At 43.5% G+C, this 21,603-nt stretch overlaps 1 protein-coding gene across 2 annotated transcripts in view; it reads right to left on the bottom strand.

The window, feature by feature from the left end:
- si:dkey-92j12.5 (multiple PDZ domain protein) overlaps positions 1–21,603 on the bottom strand; it is a 43,499-nt gene continuing 21,896 nt past the window's right edge. The window contains exons 22-45 of one of the 2 annotated variants that reach the window (XM_037115987.1): positions 21,015–21,401; positions 18,942–19,145; positions 18,171–18,348; positions 17,111–17,221; positions 16,638–16,703; positions 16,123–16,194; positions 15,542–15,641; positions 13,660–13,868; positions 13,184–13,275; positions 12,948–13,077; positions 11,326–11,418; positions 10,129–10,203; positions 9,657–10,013; positions 9,277–9,360; positions 8,011–8,204; positions 6,190–6,337; positions 6,018–6,089; positions 5,668–5,758; positions 5,502–5,545; positions 5,079–5,201; positions 4,299–4,403; positions 3,842–3,945; positions 3,058–3,181; positions 1–2,007 (exon numbers count right to left, since the gene is read on the bottom strand). In XM_037115987.1, the coding sequence (XP_036971882.1) occupies positions 1,861–2,007; positions 3,058–3,181; positions 3,842–3,945; positions 4,299–4,403; positions 5,079–5,201; positions 5,502–5,545; positions 5,668–5,758; positions 6,018–6,089; positions 6,190–6,337; positions 8,011–8,204; positions 9,277–9,360; positions 9,657–10,013; positions 10,129–10,203; positions 11,326–11,418; positions 12,948–13,077; positions 13,184–13,275; positions 13,660–13,868; positions 15,542–15,641; positions 16,123–16,194; positions 16,638–16,703; positions 17,111–17,221; positions 18,171–18,348; positions 18,942–19,145; positions 21,015–21,401 (3,310 nt within the window). In that variant the 3' untranslated portion in view covers positions 1–1,860. Of the gene's footprint in view, positions 2,008–3,057; positions 3,182–3,841; positions 3,946–4,298; positions 4,404–5,078; positions 5,202–5,501; positions 5,546–5,667; positions 5,786–6,017; positions 6,090–6,189; positions 6,338–8,010; positions 8,205–9,276; positions 9,361–9,656; positions 10,014–10,128; positions 10,204–11,325; positions 11,419–12,947; positions 13,078–13,183; positions 13,276–13,659; positions 13,869–15,541; positions 15,642–16,122; positions 16,195–16,637; positions 16,704–17,110; positions 17,222–18,170; positions 18,349–18,941; positions 19,146–21,014; positions 21,402–21,603 lie in introns of both variants that reach the window. The other variant, XM_037115998.1, reaches the window with a different exon arrangement.

The raw sequence follows: 21,603 nt of genomic DNA, 5'->3' as shown, positions 1-21,603 counted from the left end.
TCTAACAAATGAACATTTAATAAGATCACTTTCAGTACATTCAGTTGTACAATGTGACACAATGCCAAACACACACTCACACAAACGTGTGTGTATTATGGCTCTGAGGACTACTGACATAAATACAATAAAATGAATAACTCTGAAGAAAAAGTAAATGTCACAGTGTACCTACATTCATATAAAACGCTCTTGAGAGGGTGTCTACATAAAGACTGCACATAACACTATAACAATACTTGACGCAAGTCCTGAAAAAAAAATCAACATTATGAAAAGAATGAATGAATGAATGAATAAATAAATAAATAAATAAATAAATCTCACATAGCTGATATTTAACCTAACAGCTGCTTTTAACAGATGCAACAAAATGACTTTTTTTCTACACTCCCTGCTTAACCATAAGGTGGTTATCATCGCTAATTATCAGCGTCATCATGCCACGCAATATACATTGATCATCCAGGCAATCATGACACCCTGTTGACGAGCAGAATATGAGAATGGAGAATAAAAGTCTTTCAAAGCAAAAATGTCCTAAAACCTTATTGCCATACAAAAGATTGGCAGAAGCACTTGGCATGTTACGTGTCCTAGGAGTTTATCACAGTAGTTAATGAACAAGAGACTGGAGACAGTAGTAAATACACGTGTTTCATTAGGTGATGATTCTGTTGCATTCATGTACGGTCGGCAGGTTTTGGGGACGCACGGGCAGTGACACATAACAACTCTTAATGTGTCAGAGTTTGTGTGTTGAGGTCCAACATGACCACGCCATGACAACAAAGGCATTTTAATTGCTTGAAAAAGATAGTGCCTTTGAGCTTTCTTGTGTTTTAAATGTTTACGTGTATCCCTAAGCACAGAACCTCTGGAAAAACTCAATCTGAGTCCAGGAAGAAGCCTTACAGATATTATGAATAGGATCGCTATGAGGCAATCTATCATCATCAGATGGGGCGCTGCAGTATTGACTTATTATCATCAGCTCTGCTTCCATGGTAATTAAAAAGAACAACCTGTTTGTAGACTGGATAGACTGATAATCACGACTGGGATATGAAAATGCATATTAAATAAACACATTAGGTCAAAAAACACATTCACAGAAATACGCGTTCATGCTGGGTATGCTTTCAGAACCAGCGTATCCACAGAGGATGCCGTACCCACTGCCCTCCACTCAGTCTTCACATGCCAGGAGAATAAGAACAGCTACAGCAGAGTACTCTTTGTTGATCTCGCCGCAGTGTTCAATACAATCTCACCCACGTAGCTCATTTGAAAAAAACTGAACACTCTGGGCTCGAGTGCTGCACTCTACAATTGAATACTGGCTTCCTCAAAAACAGACCCCAGACAGTTCAAAAGATCAAAGCTTACAGGAGCATACGTTGCCGTACCAGCAGACTACAGAGCAGCGTCTTTCCCCAGGCTCATGAGACTCCTCCATTCATCGTTCCACACCCCAATTCACTCCATAAATAGTTTTGTGTTCATCTTAATGCTTTCGTATAGTTTTTTTTTTCTCCTGTGTGGCAGGAAGGAGTTTAAAACAAACTCTTTTTTTTTTTTCAATCAATTGTGAAATGACAAATAAATCAACCTTGATACCTTGAATACTGTGTGCATGTAAACATACCCAGGAAGCGTTCGCAGTCAGAGGTAGCTTCCCCAAACTAAATGCAGATCAATTTATACCCTTTTTACGATTATGAGCAAAACTGCATCACCTTAACTGTCCAAACTTGCTTTCTCAGATTTGCGTGAAGCACATCTACGGGCAGCAGCTATGTTATTTTATAGGCTATTTGTGAAGACATGACGACATAATGGGACACATTGAGCGGTGTCTCAGGAGAGTACAGTCAGGACTACAGTCCCCTTGGTCTTCTTCAGGATGTCCACAGCCTCAGAGTGAGTCACGCCCTCCAGACAGTGTCCGTTCACAGCAATTATCTGATCTCCCCGTTTCAGCCTGCCGTCCTCTACGGCCGCCCCCTGCAGAGCACAAAGAGCAGCTCATCAGCATGTGCAGATCAGAGATCACACACTGTTTTCATGATTATCACAACACTGAGAGATGCAAAAGCACAATAAAAACAACGCCGTGGTACCCATTAGGAAATGAAAGGAAGCAGAGAATGGTCGTGCTTGCAATTATTTCTGTCTTGTTTGGTCCTATGCTAAGCTCACCAGTCAACATTGCTCTGTGGGAGGGTTTGGCAGCTTCAAAGCAAGTCCTATAGACTTTTCATGAGCTTTGGCCCTTTAGTATATACAGTATATAAATCAGCGAAAACTGAAGTACAGTTTGATGTGTTGATCGATAATGGGTACCCACGATAATAGGTAAGCTGGCCTCACATGTGATCCCTCTAACGTGAGCTAATTGGAAATAAGACACAAACAATATGGAGCGTGGTGCAACGACATGCTGCAGTAACACCTTGCAATGATTGTGTAGTGGGAAGACGAAGAGATGGAAAAGATTTGACATTTAACTTTCTGTCAACAGTGGTTTGTTAGCTAAGGATAGGCTGAAGGGGTAGAATGGTAGCAGCACCATTAGCTGTTTGGGGATGTGTCTGGCATTGGTTGTTGTGTCCTAGCTTGCGGATGTAATCATACAGATTTCATATTGTAAACATCAAATGTGTTTGATTCTGTCAGCAGTTCAGCAGGTTTAGGACTGGATCTGTAAGCCCCTCACATGACCATGCTCAGCTCCAGTTGAAATGTAACTACACTGTCTTTCTAATTTCATTTTACTCCAAAAATGATCAAACATAACAAATGGATCAAATGATAAACTGATGTATAATGAAAGCGGGTAGTCAGTCACAGCAAGATTATCTTACTATCTTACTATACTCGATCACCAACTGTTAGAGCCTTTAGCGGTTTTTACTCGTGGCTTCCCACCTTTGCATTCTCCTGTCATGTATTAAAACTCTGCCAGTATAACTGAACCCCGTGCTGTGCTGCGATTAAATTTCTGAATCCCAGGATCCGCCTTGAAAGACTTCTCCCTGGAGCGCATCCTCTCACCTTGTTGAAGACGGTTTTGATGTAGATCGGCAGGTCTCCGTGAGGGCTGCCGAACCCTCCTACGATGCTGAAGCCCAGGCCCGTTGAGCCTCTCTCCAGGCTGATGGTCTTATACGTGCGAGCACTGTGGGAATAAAAGGCAAAACAACGTGTTGCTGGGCATTCTAGTGAGAGGTTTGGAGAGCAAGCGTATAATAAATAAGCGCATAGTGTTTGCGTAGACAGAGGCATCTCATCTCACCAGGACAGACAAAAAGGTGATAAAAACAGAGATGAATTTCTAGTGTGCTGTGTGGGTAAATGTGATGAATCCCAGAATATTATATAGTTTTATCCAAGTTTCTTAACCTTGGGGCTGGGTTGCCAGTTATTCACACAGGGCTTCAACAGATTTAAGGCTGCTATGCGGATGTTTCTTGAATAAAAAATATGCTAAGGTTACAAATAATTACTTGCATCTAAGTAATGAAAGTACTTCTGTCACCAGATTCTGACATTTTCAAGTCTCAAATGTGTTATTTAGTGACAAGCTGCCCAAAAAACTCAAAGTGTTATTTTCGCAGTTAAATGACGAAAGAAATTGGTCTTCCGTATTTTTGCTGAAAACACAGCTCATTCTGGGCAAAAGCACATTCGTCCCAGTTCTCCTCCCTCCAGCGTCTGCACCTCCTCATTATTGTCAAGGGGACCAGGGTCTGCCTTTGTCCTTATTCAGTGAATAAATTAGGAGGGGACCCGAAGTAATCCTACGACAGCAGGAGACTGTCAGGAAACCGATTCTCACCGCAGGTTGTTGTGAAAGCGGGACAGGCTGCTGGGCTGGCACGACGACTGGGCATGGACATCGTTGTGGTCCTTAGTGCTGACCCCAGCAGAACCTGCTGCCACCTAGACACACACATGCAAAGCAATGTCTAAACATGGAGATAGATGGATTTTAAATGAACTATTTGAATTAAATCATCCTACCACTGTAATGACACTGTCATGCCAGTCCTAAAAACAGTATAAACATGACAACGAACAACTTCAAAATAGAAGTGTCAAATTAGTGTCTGAAACACTGTTGTCTTAAAATTACAGTGTAGTCTTACTAAGTTTAAAAAAACGTACTAATGGCCTAGAGGAAGCAGGTTGTGGTGCCTCATTCTGAGAATACTGAAGGTGTTGTTGACGTCATGGCAGCTCAGTGCCTCACGGGCATTATAGATTTACTACTGCGTGTCACACTGCGACATCACCTGCAGACTGATGGCTCCGGTGGCGTTTTTCAGCAAGAGTCCGGCTTGAACGTGAGTCATCCCCTCCAAGGACACATCATTGATGCTGAGGACCCGGTCTCCTGTCTGATTGTCGCACACAAACAAAAAGTTTTTTTGCTTTTGTGTTTGCCAAGAGATTTTTATTGACTTCCTGAGCATTAACTCCCTGGAGACACACCTCAACATTAACCCACACTGTTACATAACCAACCTATTTTTCCTTTCTCTTGATTTTATAAAGCCCTCGTTTTCTTTTTGTGTTTTGACTGAAATGGGACTCAGAAAAAACCTACGCATCACTACCTGAGAAATTAACAAAACTGTTGAAATACAAAAGCGACTGGGAGAAAAATCCTAGATCCATCCATTTAACTGGCCAGGTTTATAAGGGCTGTTCTGAACTGAGACCCGTCCTCCATCAGGGTTTTGTGGGAATCAATAGTTTTTCTGTAATCCTGCTGACGAACCAACCGACCAGTCAGCGAAATAACAAACGGACACGGGTGAAACGATAACCTCTTTGTTAAATATGCATCAGAGTGTGGAGCTTCACCTTTCTTCACCCTAACCCTAACCTCTATATGCCTTCATAATTCAAATGCTAACCCTAAAATTAGATCATTAGCGTACATTTGAATAAAGAGTTAACCTTGGTGGGGACTGATTGTTTTATAACCTAGACAGTTGGTTACAGACCATGTGACAGATTCGTCCCCACAATGTAACGGACACAAGTAATGACCACAATACGCTCCCCACCTGTAATTGCTGTGTTTTGGCAGCCGGTCCGTCGGCATCCAAGGTGGCGATAAAAACAGGTACGTTCCCATGGGGGCTGCCCACTCCTCCTGCCACAGTGATGCCCAGGGAGTCATGTGGACCCTGTGGTGATAGCACACACGCATTATAACATAAGAAATATGTTTACCAGTAACACAATAATACTGTATGTAAATAAATGCCATTGAATCACAGGACACCAATACCTAATGTTATGTAAGCGAGGGAGGTGTTATATATCTATCGTTCTAATTTGGACTTCATCATTAAAGGAAACAAAAGCTATTAGTGTTCACAGTAGAATACCAGCTTTCTAAAAAATTAACATCAATATATTGCAAGACAGTACAGGGCGACTATCAAAGGCATGATTCATTATCATTTCAAAATGTAATGCATTACCTTTTGTATTATTACTTTTCTGATGACAGGGTGGTCTTGAAATGCTGTGGGAGGAGAAGGAAATACATGATTGTGCAACCAGCCAAAACATCAGGCGTCAATGATCAAAGCCTCACTGATAAGCACTTTTCTAATATGTACAGCATGTTTTTTGACGTGCACTCACAGAAGCGCCCTGTTTTGTTATCTGTCTCCCTCTGGTGGCCGAGGGATGCATCGCTTGAGGGGGTGAGCGTGGAACAGTCGGAGTCTTCGCTCTGGATAAAACAAAACTTAAAGTACTCCTAAGTTCACAAAGTGCTATTGTTAAAAAAAAGTGCAAAAGTTTGGTTAGGTGAACTACAGGCTATAAATAAATGAATGAGCAGATTTAAGAAAGTCTGGTCCCTCAATTCAATAGAACAAGCAGATCATTCAAATAAAAAGGTGAACTCAGCACCTGACATTCTACATTTTCATATGTTCTTTGATGGCCTGTCATGGTTCGGACACAGACAGCCGTGGGGATCAGTTTACCTGGCTCCGCTGTGAGTACTGCAGCCCAGCTTTAAAACGAGCCACCTCCAGGTGGACCGTGCCACTGCAACTCTGTGAGCAAAGTGACACGTCTCAGTGAAGATGATGACTCCCCCCAAAATGTATAAACCTTTACTGATCAGTTTATAGACTTAGTGTCAACATGTCAGACCTGCAGAAGCTTCTGCGCGTGTTCCATTGTTGCTGCACGGACGTCCTCCCCGTTGATTGACAGGATCTGGTCACCTAGCAACAAACTGCCATCCGAATCTGCTACGCCTCCTCTGATGATATCTGACACAAACACGCCCGTGTCATTACTGCCGGAAAGAAAACAGAGGTCAAAAACGGTGTCTGTTCCACGCTTATAGGGTGAATTATGCGGACCTGCGAGCCTGCTGTTTTGCATAGCGTCACACTTGATTGTGTAAATACATAAAGCTGCGCGGAAATCTGCAGCGAAACTCTAACCCATAAATAATGTGCCCCGTGTCTCTGCTGCAGCGTGACCCGACACCCTGGTTCTGTAACCTCTACGGTGATTATCGGATGCCGTAAGGGTGTGTGATTTCATTATGTGTCTATCACACGTTATTTTCAAAATAATGATCCCTGTTGCTACAGAGTCCCTGACCCCTAACACGCCACTACCTTTACACTGTTGCTGTTGCCAAAGACATTCCATCACTATAAACCCCTTGACAAAAACCTTGGCAACACATACAGTGAATAATAAATAACTCTGGTTAAGAAATAGGGCAGTTAATAATAAGCAAGAATAACCACATTACTTTTTTCAAAGACACTTAAAAAAATGAAAGTGCCTCTGAAGTTCATAAAAGTTAATGATACCCTCTGATACTAAAAAAAAATAAATAAATGTGCAAATATGATCGAATCTGGCATTTTTTGGACTACTTTTGCTTCACCAAATGAAAAGTAAGGCTGCAAGGTCTTTCTGATATTTTGAAACGAAGAACAGAAGTAAGTTTTATGTGTGAAGCGTGACTAAATTCTGCCTGCTAATTTGCTTCGGGTCTGAAAGGACCGTAGTGAACCTGTTTTGGTGGGCTGCGCTCGGTTCCGAGGCTGTATCAACAGAGGTACATGAAAAAAACAATCGTGAGCCCCCTGATTAGCCTTAAACAAACTGACAGAAGGTTGGCGAGTGTTGTTTTTCCACTGAAACTATAAAAACATTCTGTCAACACTGGCACTCTGGAAGGCAGGCATGAGTGCATTCTCTCTGAATTTCAGGTAAGAAATGGCCCATCTGTTTGCTTAACCACTTGCTTTTATGGCCAACCAAATTCTCACCTATTCCTCATCTTCGTGCAAGTATTGCAATGGTAAATGGCCTGCACTTAAATAGCGCTTTCCTGCCTTAATGGACAAAGTGCTTTACAATTGGCCACACGCGCGCACACACACGCACACACACAAACACACTCTCTCTCATCAGGAACAACTTATGGTTATGGTTGTCTTTGAATACATGGACACTGCGGAATGCAAGATTGCCATGCCCATAAAATTAACCTTCTATCTTGTCTTTTTAACTATAAATGGGACCACTATTTGAAGAAGTTTAAAAACTAGCAACTGAGACCCTAAACCCAGGAAACTGTTAACTGAAGTTAAAAGTACCTAGGACTTATTTTTGCAACCAGTGGCATCTCCCCCTGCTGACCTTTGGGAAAGCATGCAGGTTTAAGACACTTGCTTCACATTTCCAACCTGGAAACTCCGTCTATATTTCATACAACGGTACAATGGTTTGACTTCTGTCAAATTCAGAACACAACACTGCATGTTACCTTCTTCATCAACCTCCTCCAGTGGTTCGACTTTCAGTGAGCGCTTTCCAAACGTGCATCCCATCTAGGATTTTGAGCTTCGGTGTCCCATGTCATTAAACCCGCAGCACTGTAAGATTTGCTAAGTCGTGTAAATAACTGCCACTCTCCTTTTCAAATCAACTTCATGAACGCACCTCTTGCCCACAGTGGTGAACCCCAGCCCCTCTCCGGGACGCGGCCTCATCTCCAGGCTGAAGACGTCCCACAGGTCCTCCTCCCTGTAGGCCTCCTGGTGCCTGAAGACACACAGGCGAACGCGCTGGGTGGTGAGCCGCAGCACGCCAATGGCCTCATCGTGAGTGGCCTGCCGCATGTCGATACCATTTACCTAGGAGGAAGTGAGAAAGACGGAAGCAGGCTGTAGTTGGATGACGGGGGGGGGTTTAGAAGAGACTGGAGCAATTGTATTTGTGTATCACAAACAGAAGATTGCAAGGAGTTATTTATCATGATTAATGGACACATTTAGGACCAAAGCATCAATCTACAAGCATGGCACTGCTTTGAACTACCAATGCTTTCTGATGCTCTATATGATTTGTACACTGCACACTGCTGCATGCTGATTTCGGTGTTATTTCCGCATCTTATTTTTAATGGGTTTGTACTTCTGAGCCTATCAATTTGTTGGGTTTTCAAAATAAGCTGACTGACTTACAGTGGCACATGTAGAGCAATTGACCGCCCGCAGAGCAGACGTTAAAATTTGAATCTCTTTTTGGGCTTGTGCTTTCTTGTTTTAAAAATACAGAGACAGAACCAATATGACCTGTTCTCTCAGAATATCCTACAGATGTGCGTCCCTGGATTCAGAGCAGAATTACATTTCTCGAATGATTTACAGAATGGCCTGAAATTATCAGGGCTGATTGCAATGAGCCAATTCAAGTCACTTTCAAAGGATCGAGGAAACAGCAACCTGGGTCAGTGTGATTGCTCCTAAGATTTCTCTGAAATCGCTTGAGAAAATTGTACCCGTTTGTGCATCGTAATTGGATCTGTGTCCATGACCTTGTCTTGCACATTAACTGGATGTTGTGCTGTAGTGTGTTTGTGTTCATTACACTGCCTTTTTGGCTCGGTGACTCTTGGAAAAAAACAAAAAAAAAACAAAACCCTGTCCTTTAATTGCCAATTAAAGGACATTTACAATATTTTAGAATTGTAAAAACTGGAGACACGTGATATTCACCGAAAAGTAATGACATAAAGATATGAGCGCTGGCCAAACTCAGCAATCATGTCCACGTAAAAATAGGTCTCTGTTGCTGTGTAGGGAAAATACAGTTTTGCATTGTGTTTTATGATAAACCTACAGTGGAATGCCATGTCATGACAACAGATTTGGATGAACGTTGAAAGCTCTGACTTGATTGAGTCACACTGAAACATAATAGTACCTCTAATATCTGGTCTCCAGCCTGCAGCCTTCCATCCCTCTGTGCTGCTCCTCCATCATTTACTTCATGGATTATTACTGCCCCCTGGTGGAAATATACAAACATCACTCTCACTATTACGGAGTCCAATCCACTTGTCCAGTCCACTTGAATTGAATCGATATTGTACTACTTAGTATTTCAGACAACATGCACTGAAACATAAGAAGTTGTTTCCACAGCACTGCATCACCACTCTCGCTGACACCATCTGTGCAGACGCATTACACAAACTCCTGCCGCCTAATTTGATGCTGTACATCTCGATTATTAAGAATGATTCAGAAATGATTAACAACAAAATGAAACGCTGATGTCAAACATCAGTTGGCTGCTCTCACCAGCAGAGTGTCGAATCCTCCTACGATGCTGAGGCCCAGGCCTAAGTTCTCTTTGCAGATCTCTATGGTGGACTCCCTGCCAGCCACAACTGGGCAGCTCACGAGGTCAGAAGTTGTTGGGGCTGATCCCAGCCAATCAGATCGTTCCTTGGGACAGGCCTGCACAGTGTTGATGGATGAAGGGGAGGAGGAGGAGGAGGAGGAGGCAGCAGGGAGTGTTGAGGAGGAAGCAAGAGAGAGAGAGGAGGGATGGGAAAGAGATGTTGGCAGAGGTAAACAAGAAGAGGAGGAGAGACTCTTGGGGCGGCTGATAGAGAGCTTGACAGTGACCCGGTGTTTGAGAATCAAACTGGACACCTGAATAAAGAGAAGACAGGTGAGTCATAGATTATTAAATCAGCTTGACGCTTGACCTTGACCTTGAGGTGCATTCTGTGTGTGTGTGTGTGTGTGTGTGTGTGTGTGTTCCTACCTTGTCCACAGACAGTCCTGCCACAGGTTCATCACCCACCGCTATGATTCTGTCTCCAACCTTTATTCTGCCATCCTGCACACACACAGAAACATGAATAAAAGATGGCACATAAGCAAAATGCATGACAGTGTACGTAACGGAAGGATGGAGAGGAAATGAGATTAAGAACCAAACGCACCCTCTGGACAAATATCTGAATAACTGCAGCCCGGGGCCCTACATGAAAGCTTATTAGTGCATGATGACATGAGTTTAAAACATGGAGAACATCATCTCAGAGTTAATCTGGTTTGAATTTTGCCAGAAACACCGAAGAGACAGAAGCCACCGCATCTCAGTTTACATCTGTACATGTAAGTGCAGCCTTTTTTTATTCTGATGGATTATTGATCCGCCAAATTGCAGTCAAGCAATGAAGGTTTGATAGATGCTAAAAACAGCTGAAGTCATGTGCAGCCCGTGTGCTGAAATAAATCCACAGCGACAATTAAGAAGAGGTCCGACGAAGGCTGAAGTCACTGAGATGATTCTACTCGTAAAGAAAAAACACAAATCAATATCCTGAGAATGCGGAATAATAAGAAATCAATAGAAATAATAATGTTTGAGGTTAAAAAAAAATTAAATGAAGCCAACGGTTATTATCTCGTGTGAGATAAATAGAGAAATCCAAGGTTGGGATAAAATGCAGTGGTGAAATGTCACAAATTAAATGTACTCAGTTTACTTGAGTATTCCTATTCTATTCTACTTGATACTTCTACTTGACTCTGAGATAGTTAGTTTAAAGATGATTAATATGAGGCAAAAATCAAGCAACATCATCCAACAATCAAAACAATGGTTTAAACTGACTCCACTTTACCTGGTAATAGCATTAAAAGCTGCTCCGACCTTAATGCATCAATAATGAAAAAAATAATCCAGTAATATAATATAACACTCTGACAAGGGCCAAAACACTTACTCCATTTAAATTTCAGTACTTTTAATAACGCTATTGTCTGATTTTTTAAATTCATAATAAATGAAAAAATAGACATACATATGACAAGAGGACAAATGGCAGCAAACTGGTCGAGACAGTAACAGGACGCGGGCTGCGTAAAGGGTTAGAATTTTTATAGCGTAAACGTTGCCGTGTCATGGATAAAGATGTTGAAGATTATGATGACGCTACTGATGATGTCACACCTTACTGGCAGTGCCGTGCTGGATCAGGGACCTGACCACCGCTCCGTCCTTGGACTTGTCCTCCGCCAGGCAGAGGCCGAGACCTACGTGATCCTGCAGGGAGATTGGAAACTAGAATCACATTGCGGCTGCACACCTCAAGTTGCAGTGTACGTCAAGGTTTTTGAACCTTGAGTGTAATTTTTTTGTGTTAACATGTATGATCCCAGCGAGTCATTTCCAGTGAGAAACACCCTGTCTTTATTTAGAGACTGTTCCTGCAGAGGGGTACAGAGGACTGACAGAGAGCTTCGTCACGATACCCGACACAATCATCCGAGGCTCAATATCGACAAAACAAATGGGCTTGTGGTGAACTCCCGGAGGGACAGGAGGTCCTCTGTCCTGGTTGACGAGTTCCCTATGGTCTAAATCAATTTAAAAAACATGAAACCGAAGCCCTCTTCGGGACAGAGTTGACTGTTCTTCCTGGGATTTCTTCCAATTTTGCCAGTAAATGGGACTCGTTCCTCATACGAGTCGAGGCTCTGAGGATAAAGACTGCGGAGCCCCTTGAGGCAAATGTTTACTGTGATACAGAGATATTAAAAAAAATTGATCCGACCTGACTTTGTTAAACTTTGTTACTCTTGTCCTGCTGTCTGTCAATTACTATGGAAGCTGGAGCCATGACAGTAGACGGCATTCAAATTGGAAAGTTGAGGCAAAGGAGCTTTGCATTCTGAGAGGTGGACGCTTCACACACATCTTTGTCCCCGCGGAACAGAAAATCTTTACCAAACTTTCAAGGTGAGCAACCAAGGTTAGTGTCACAAACTCAGAACCCGACCAAATGTGAAATATAGACGCAATTTCCACTTTTGTGCCTGGGCTGTGGCTAGTGCTGCCAGCATCTGTGTACACGAAACACGTTGATCCAAACAGATTCAGCCCACGATTCAGCAAGCTGTCATAGTAACAGATAAGAAGCTTGTTGATTGCAACTTTGCCAATATCTGTGGCCCCTTGACACCTGTCTGCGGCGCAGCACCCTTCAGTTTAGTTAGGCTGTTATTTGTGACGCGTAACCGATCAGACAGCGCTATCGAATATTGATTCGGACATTGATTGCCGTGTTAGCAGTAGAAGCTTCGAAGCATTTGGATCAGCCCCGTTTATGTCAGTGAATAATGGCCAAAACAATGTTTTGCAGAGCATAATGATGCCACAGTCAAGTTGACCGTTGAAATTTTGGATGTAACGTGACATCAATTCATTATTTCATTCTATTATAGATTTGTGTGAAATTGTGTCAACATTTTCATTCTTGAGTTATAGACATGTTTTGCGAGGTCACAGCGACGTTGAACTTTGACCCTCAGTTAACTGTTGAGTCAAAATCTTCAAGGTGTTCTGAGATGGAAGACAAAGAAAACAAACTCTATCTCTGAACCAAGACTTAGTGAAGCTAATAGCAGGGTTCTGCATCAGTGTGTATTTGCTTGTCATCTTCTCTGGCGTCATCACTCTTTGCGCTCCAACATGTGGTCGGCTACAACTCAACCGGTTGCTTTAGATGTCAGATATGTGCTGCTGGATGTCTGACATTGGTTAAATGCCAAGATTCACTGAAGCTGCTGCACCTGAGGTAGGATGATGTGCTGGGTGTCTCTGGGTAATCCTCCAGGCTCTGCGGGGTCTGTCTGGGAGTCGACCGTGTCCTCACACTCTGTTCTGGATCCCTGCGCCATCTGACCCAGAGCCGCTTTATTCCTGATAAAACAAAACCAAATCTGGTATCGCCCTGAAGCTGGCTGTCAACACCTATAGTTTGGGAGAGGCTTTAAATGCCACCGGGAATGCGCTCGGCATGTCCTACCTGATGAGGATGATCTTGACTTTAGACGGAGCGTTATTGATGATGGTGGAGGCATTTTGGTGGCTCCGACCGTACAAGATCTGACCGTTGATCTAGAAGAGAAATCACGTCAGGTGCTATATTCCATCCCATCTCCACATTAATCTGCCATCTCCTGTCATCTCCCTCTACCTCCCCTCCCCCTCTCAGCCACTCCTCTGCCACCATTTTGCTCATCATCTTTATTACACGGTTGCTCATCGCAGGATTCCAACCCAGAACCAGCCATCCTTCGGTGGTAATTTGCGTGATGAATCCACTGCGCAGGTACTCATCCATCCATCCTACCCACAACCTACTGCTCTCCTTCTGCTGCTCTCAATTTTGTCTCTCTTTTGGACTCTGACCCTTCTTGGCCCCTAAAAAAAAACCCCTCCCATCTGTTTTTTTCTCCAAAGTGATTCTCCCTCACTGTCCCCGCTCACTCTCCCCCTCACCTCCAGTATCTCGTCTCCAACACATATCCTCCCGTCTAAGCCAGCAGGTCCCCGAGGGTCTATATCTGCCACGTAGACACTCATGCGGGCCCTGGAACCATCCTTGTTCCCGGAGAGGCTGATTCCCAGGCCCCGAGCTGCGGGGTCCTTCTCCAGCTCAAACATATGGAGCTTCCCAGACAAGCTGCCATATCGCTGCAGCATTTTCTCTAGGAGGAGACAGAGTTAACAAACAGGAGGCTGTTAGGAGGAGGATATGATGGCTGAGCCAAAAAAAGAAAAAAAAAAAAAGAAGTGCGGAAGGCTACATGTAATGACTGACACTTCATGTGGATAGAAAGCATTACACCCTGGAGGAGCTTGTGCGAGTGTGTGTTGCCGCAATTTGTCTGGAAGGGAGGATGTCAGTCATGTTATGGGAAAGGTGAGGGATGTCTGTATAATGAACATACAGTACAGGCTTGTGTGAGCACGCACGATGCCCTCTATCACCAAAATAGATAGCATATGTGTGTGTGTGTGTGTGTGTGTGTGGGTTTCTGGGTGCTTGGCGATTTATCCATGTGTGCATGTCTATATCCACGCGTATTCTTGTGCATATGCACCCAAATATTTGCATGATTCAGATTTACATGTGTGTAAATAACCATGGTCACACAGACTTCTTCTTCTTCTTCGACTTCAAGAGTTTCACACTATTTCACTGATCTGCAGGAGGTGATACCATGCCAACATAACAGCACGCCGACAAAGGCAGTGAAGAAAGAGCCTGCTAGCTAGCAAACGTGGATCTAAAAAAAAAAAAAAAAAAAAAAGCTGGTTTCAAACTTTTCATAAAAATCGGCTTTGAAAATGTTCTGTGAGGACAGAAATAAATTCAACACATTTGTTAGACCTTGAGGATTCACACGGTGGATTTTGACGAGTACCGCTGAATGCAAACAGAAACTTCGTTTGTTTACAAGGAAACTCCAGAGGGCACTTTTAATACTGTATGTGCATCGAGCAAACCAAAGAATGGATACAACTTGAATATGGGTTTGTTTTTTTATGTGCCAAAGAAGAAACTTTAAGTCTCGATTCTCTCCCAGGACAAACTGTGTGCGCCTTGCCAAGTGGCCTTAATATAACTCTCAATAAAAATTGAGGAGGTACTCGACTGAAACGAGTATTAAGCACAGATACTTTTTAGGAATGTGAGTTGGAAGTAAAATGAGTCAATATCTGTCACTGGGTGATGAAAATCCTACTGGGGTAGCTTACTGAAGTTTTTTTCTTTAGACTTGTTTTGTAGTTACTTCTTTTACTGTTACAGACATACATGATCTGAAACTCAATTCTGAGACTGTTCTGTAAAGTTTAGTTTTTTTTTAAATAGAGGGATCAAGAAGGATTATGGGACACAATAAGGTCATATTAGAGCTCCATACTGAATTAAGTGTTTTTATATGTCGTATGTGTATGTAATGTTCTTGTGTATGTGATAAATGTCCAGTCTGTATAATAAAATTAAAAAAAAATGTTAAGAATAACAAAGTTTTCTAACAACTTTGAGCTAGCCCCACCCGCATTTGGCTTACGCACCCACTGCTCACCCAGGTACAGGTAATGGTGTACCCTACTTTTAATTACATAATATTTTGAAGATTGCATTATTCAAATCTGTGTGACGATTATGAAATGTTTTACTATTACAGCTTTTTCATTTTTAATGGATGTGCACAGCAAAAAAAAAAGTGTCAATAGGCCAGAGGGCATCCTGTGACCACAGTGTGACAGTCGCCACGACGCAAAAAATTGCCACACAGCTCCTGTTCTGTTCCTGAGGGCTGTGGAGGATCCCTCTGTGCGCCTCCGTGACGTCTTTATGACGCTCACTTACTCCTGCCGGTGTCGTCCTCGTCCTCAGCTGCCGCTGTGATTGGTGTTGTGGCCGTTGCGGGGCTCCTCCGATCCATCCCATCTGGTGTCGGGGAAGGTACCTTGGGAGAAAGTTTTTACATTATTGAACAGGCAGTGTTGGGGATGCCTCAGGGGTCCTTCTGGCATGAGTCGGACTACCCCTGGGGCTTGTTCAGTGCGCTTGATGTAGCAGTGGGGAAAAAAAAACTGACGAACAGGATGAATTAATGAACACAGCTTTAATGTCAGCTAAAAATAACATGAAAGATGACCAGAATCATGCATTATTTTGTAACCAACTTACAAGTGCATGGCAAAATAACTTCAAAAGAATGTACTGTCTATTTAGAGAGTTATGCATCTCCACCACAGAGAAAAAACAAAGGGTTTAAACAAACAAGGTAGCTGCGAGGGACTTTGAACTACAAGGGTTCTATCTACAAATATGCACGTTAATTATGTTTTTGGAAGTTGGCTTAATGCAAATGCTAATGCAAGGCTGCTTTCAAGATGCCGCATAACCATGATAACACGCACACACGCACACAGAAATGTACTAACCTTAAAGGGGGTGGGAGTGAAGGGGTTTGTAGGGGAGAGACTAAGGAACAAACCACTGAGAGCCTCTGCTTCCTACGATCATGAGGGGAAACACAGATATAGTCCCGTACACATCACCATCAAAACAACAGTCTTCCCCTCAGAAAACCCATAAGGCCTCCTTTCTTTTTTTTTTTTGGAATACCCTGTGGGTGTCCATGATTCATCTCTCTATATAAAATGCAGTGTATACGTAACGTTCTCTATATGCTACAGCCATACACAGCCGAACATCAGTGACCGAGTGGGAACAGAAACTGAGTGAAAAGTGATTTCACAGCTTGTCATCTGTTCTAAAGAATCTAAAGCGGCGGCCACGACCTCGAAAGGTACAAACAAGTAGCTGCTGCTCTTCGACTTTGTAGTGCCGTATACAGTATGTGTTCTCAAGCGCTCATTGTACACTATCATTATCTCCACTTGTATCTATTAAAACAGCAGCGAGAAGCTCAAAGTATCTGTTTGGGCAGTGTTACCTTGCTGCTGTGAGAGTTGGACAGCGGTGTTGGAGTTAGCCTCTCGTGGTTGGGAAGTATAGGGGACTGTGGGCGAAAACACAAGATGCAGAGTAGGCAGATGAATATCTGCGTACATGATTGTGAAACATGGATACTTTAAACGGCATATCCAATATGTTATGTTATGTGGCACTAGATAGGTTTCCAGTCGGAGATACTTTTGCTCAATTTGCTTTATGTCCAGAGGACATTTTATCGAAACGCTACAAACTCCCACGCTCAAAACTGCTGAAACCTCTGACAGAGTTGTCCAGCAGAATGCACACGCCGCTCCTTCCCTTTGCGTTAGTTCAGTACGGAGATTAAGTGGGAATGAATCTGGAACCTCAAGATACCATAATGCTGTAAATGTAATGTGTGAAAACCTGCATATACACTGCAGTGTACGGTCGTAGTATGGTATTTTTGGCTGTTTTTCTGGGATGTGGTACCTGAGATCTCTGTTGTCCGGACTGCACCAAGAATTCCACACAGTCTCCGGCCCTGCGGATGGCCTCTACCGCTTGCTCATGGCTGGCATCTCTGAGGTCCACACCGCACACCTTGGACCATTCAACACACAGCAGAAAATAGGAAAAAAAAAACATTTTTTTTAAGAATGTGTAATGTTGATGAAATATCAACTAAACTGGAAAAACAGTTTTTCAGCCAAATTAAATAGATTTGTACCGTCTCTGAATTCAGAGAAAGATGGAAACATACAGTCTGACCATTCAGAACACCACACTGTGAGGAGGAGAGCACTTTAATACGCATTGAAAAGATAATTTTGTTTTTCTCGATGTAAGCTGAGAAGTATTAGAAGTTTTTTTGTTGTTTATTTTGAGTCGTTGCTTCTTCCTTTACATGAAACTTGTTGTGCTGTCTTGGCCGGGGCTCGGCTTGATGATGGTTGATCATTTATTTATACATCCCTGATGAAGTAAAGGAATCACAATGTGTGTCAGTCACATAATATGCTCAAAAAGACATGCTTAAAAGATTTCAAAAACCCTATCGTGAGAGGGTTGGGATCACATTTATCTCTTTAAAAGGAAGTTCTTGGTATTTTGATTCAAATATACATTCGATACTTCTCGGCAGAAGACACAAATATGTGTCGCTTCCACTTGCAAAGAGACATTTATTTCTGCGTGTGCTGCATCATGAGAGTACTGAAAAACTGAACTTTTAACCTTGGACCCACAGTAGATAATCAGTAGAAGTCAATGAGATAAAATTCTCATCTTTCAATACAACGGTGACCACAAACAATACCGGATGACTGCGCATGCTGCAAACGCACACAATCCTGTTTTCATCACTTTTTTGGTCTCTGGGCCACTCAGAGACTCTCATACAGTCCAGACACACAAACACACACACACACACTCTTGGTTCCCGCAATCTCTAATAAGTGTGTTTCCTCCCCTGTCTGTGCAACACACACACACACACACTCAGGCACAAGTACACACACACACACACACACACACACACACACACACATACCTCTAGTATCCTGTCTCCGGTCCGGAGGGTGCCATTATGTGCTGCCGGGCTGTCGGGGCTGATGTGCTTGATGAAGACTCCCCTCATCATCTCTCCACTGCTCAGTCTCCGGCCCATGCCTCTGCCTCCCATTATGCTGATGCCCAGGGACTGGCCTGGTGCTCGAAACAGCCGCACGCTGGAGCACAAAGCAGGATACGGGGAACATCCTCATATTGTTGAGCAGAAAATCCTCGTTACAGTACGAGTACAGTGGTGATGAATGCACCTCTCCCGTATGCCTGATGAGGACCTACCCGGTTTGAAACATTACTGAATAAATGCTCAAGAAGGGGAATTAATCCAGTGGGTGTGCCCCCCCCCCCCTCTTTCAGTTTCCTTCTATCCGCTGCTTAGGGCCACGGATAGAGTTTCAGAGATTAAGTCAAAACAATAGAATATTATACCTGCCAGGCAGAAATGCACAAAAGCTGGTCTTTGCATGCAGTGCAGCTTATGCGATTTATCCAGGCGGGGGATACAGTCATAAATGCGATAAATACGGGTAGTGAAAGTAGTCGTCCTCTCCGGGCCTAAGAAATATGAGCGCGTTGAGTCTGCACTGTGCTGCTCTGCCCCTGCTGTGAACATAACCTGAGCACACGAGGATTGTGTTAAGCCCTCGCCGGCTGAGAGAGGATAAAGGGCATCACGGGCAGAAAATGGAAAATCTGATCAAAATCTAATGACAGAAGAAATTGACATTGTTACCTACATCGGTGATATACTAACCTCCTGGGCGGATCCCAAGTCACTACGATATGGGGATGAAACTCGTCTTCTGCGTCCTCTTTACCGTCCACCTTTATCTCCAGCCCCAGCTTCGGCGCTTTCCCGTCGGCGGAGCTGCCGTCGTCCTTTTTCTCCTCCGTAATCTGTCCATCTTCTTTTGCCTCCTCGTTCTTCTTGTGAGGCAGACATTTAGGAATCTGCCAACTGATGGTGAAAAAAAAAAATAAACATGCAAGTATATTGAATCATTCTCCGAGAAACTTGATGATCAAATACGCCGGCACCTGTGCTTGAAACGTCATTTTCCTCAACCGTTAACTCCCTGCTCGTAATGTTTTTGTTTCATTATCTTCAGAACAATTACGCAGTTCAGTTAATAACACCGTAACTGATCAAATAGTGTTTTTTTGTGTAGCTGCGACAATGTTGATTGATTAATGGTGGATTATCAAGCAGACGAATGCCAGACATTCTTTCATTCCTGCCTCTCAGATGTGAAGATTTGCTGCCTTTTCTCTGTTTTTATGTCACTGAAAATTTGATGTCTTTTGTTTCAGACTGTCTGTTGGAGGAAAAAAAAAAAAAACACAACAAAAAAAAAAAAAAACAAGACATCTGAAGACATCACAATGATGATGACAAGCATTTTCCTCAATTTTCTGACGTTTCTTACAGTCTAACGAGCCAAGAAATAATCAGTTCATTAATCCTTAGCTCTCTGTTAAACAAACGGCTTCCGACTAGATCCCACGCTAGCAGGAGTGCTGTGGATAACAAGGTATCTTGGCGCGCTTTTGTTATTTCTTCAAGTCCTGACACACTGTGACACATCGCCGCTAGCGACCTCTATATGCGGTCCTTGAGAGGATACACCGCTTTAGGTGCAAACAGCCCTGAAAGCACACATTTTCTGCCGGTGAGGTCGCAGTAAGTTGGTGTCTTTAATGTGTGTGTGTGTGTGTGTGTGTGTTTACACATATACAGTATATCTGTATATATACAGTATACACACTGTATATATGTGCGTGCGTGTGTGTGGAAGAAAGAAGTAGAGAAGGAGAGGATTTTTCATGAATATATTTAACGGTGGAGGGCTGTAATAAGCCCATGGAGGTGAGTGATAGTGGTGCTATCTACGCAGCAGGAGCCTATAGCCAGTTAAGTTACAGAAGAGGGCAGAACAAATGGTTCCACCAGGGCTGAAAGAGAGCGGCCAGGAGAAAGGGGTGGGGGGCGGTTAGGACCGAGGCGGGGAGGAGGGAGAAAATGAGGTAAAGAGGAAAAAGACCGGAGGACGATGACTGAGGGAGGGTGGGATGAGAGACGGATGTAGACACAAAGAGTCAAGAGAGAGGCAGCAAAGAGAGAGAGAATGAGAGAGAGAGAGAGAGAGAGAGAAAGAAAGAGAGAGACAAAGACAATGTATTGGGAGATAAGAGTGAAGAAAGGGCTGCGGAGAGAAATGGTGAGTGAGGGAGGGAGGAGAAAGGCAGAGGCAGGGAGATGGAGTGAAAGCAGGGACAGACAGAAGCGAAACAATTCATTTTCGCTGACAGTCAGCACTGAGATCCATAAGCGAACAGCTAAATATAACTCAGAGATTCAACATTCAGAGGAGCTTTTTTGCCTTTACCGCAGCGAAGAATGGATAGGGGAAAATACGGACTGGAGGAGACTCACGCTGAGCCGGCCGCACACTGAAGCACATTGTTTCCTCGTGGATACGGTTAATTAAAGTGTCAGATAATAACTCAGATCATTAGTGTGGCTTAAGCTGCTGGGTAACTGAAATGTGTGATGTGTTACAGCAGTAAAACCCCTGGTTGCTATAAAAAAAAAAAAAAAAAAAAAAATTCAAAAAGCCTGAGGATAACATTTTCAAAGAACTCACATCAGGCACAACGTATAGCTATTTCATAGTCCGAATTCTCTGCAGAAAACATATCAACGTGTAATAAAGCTGGAGCCTTGGAGTCTAATAAACCCTGAGACAGGTTTATCTTGCACTCTGGGGCCAGAGTACAGATTAGGTGACCATAAATAATAGCCTGAGACCTCTGGAGCTTACGTTACCTTGAGTCTGGGGCCGGGGTGATGGTCGGGCCTCTGAACGGAGCTTTAAATGAAGCAGAGGTCCTGCCTAACGCTGAATCTAGTGCTGCAGCCTTAACTTTGACAGAGGATGAGTGTTTGAGGGCGGATGAAGCTGAAGCTGAAGCTGGAGCTGGAGCTGGAGCTGGAGCTGAAGCTGGAGCTGGAGCTGGAGCTGAAGTCGGAGCTGGAGCTTCAGCTCTGACCGGACTGGTGGATCTTGCAGTGGCCGGGGCCAGGTCCAAGGCAGGATCTGCAGAAGGTGGGGTTGGTGAGCAGGGGGCGCTGTCTCCTGCGATGGATGCCAGAGGAGGTAAACACAGACGGGTTCGGTGCTCGTCCACCTGGTGGGCTGCGACATAGGTTATGCTGAGGGGAGGGGACAGTGGGAGAGGAGATGTGGGGTCGGGGTGGACACAGTGTTAAATATTAATGTGTCCTCCATCACTCTTTTCACAGATGCACAACACAATGACTGATATGTTGACAAGGAAGAGGACAAGAGACAGAATGTAATGGTTTCTATAACGCACAGATGGATTATCACCTCTGCAGGGGACGGCGAGGATAA

Source organism: Acanthopagrus latus, chromosome 1, assembly GCF_904848185.1.
Source record: "Acanthopagrus latus isolate v.2019 chromosome 1, fAcaLat1.1, whole genome shotgun sequence".
NCBI classification, from domain to species: domain Eukaryota; kingdom Metazoa; phylum Chordata; class Actinopteri; order Spariformes; family Sparidae; genus Acanthopagrus; species Acanthopagrus latus.
This window is presented reverse-complemented; position numbering and strand designations above follow the sequence as displayed.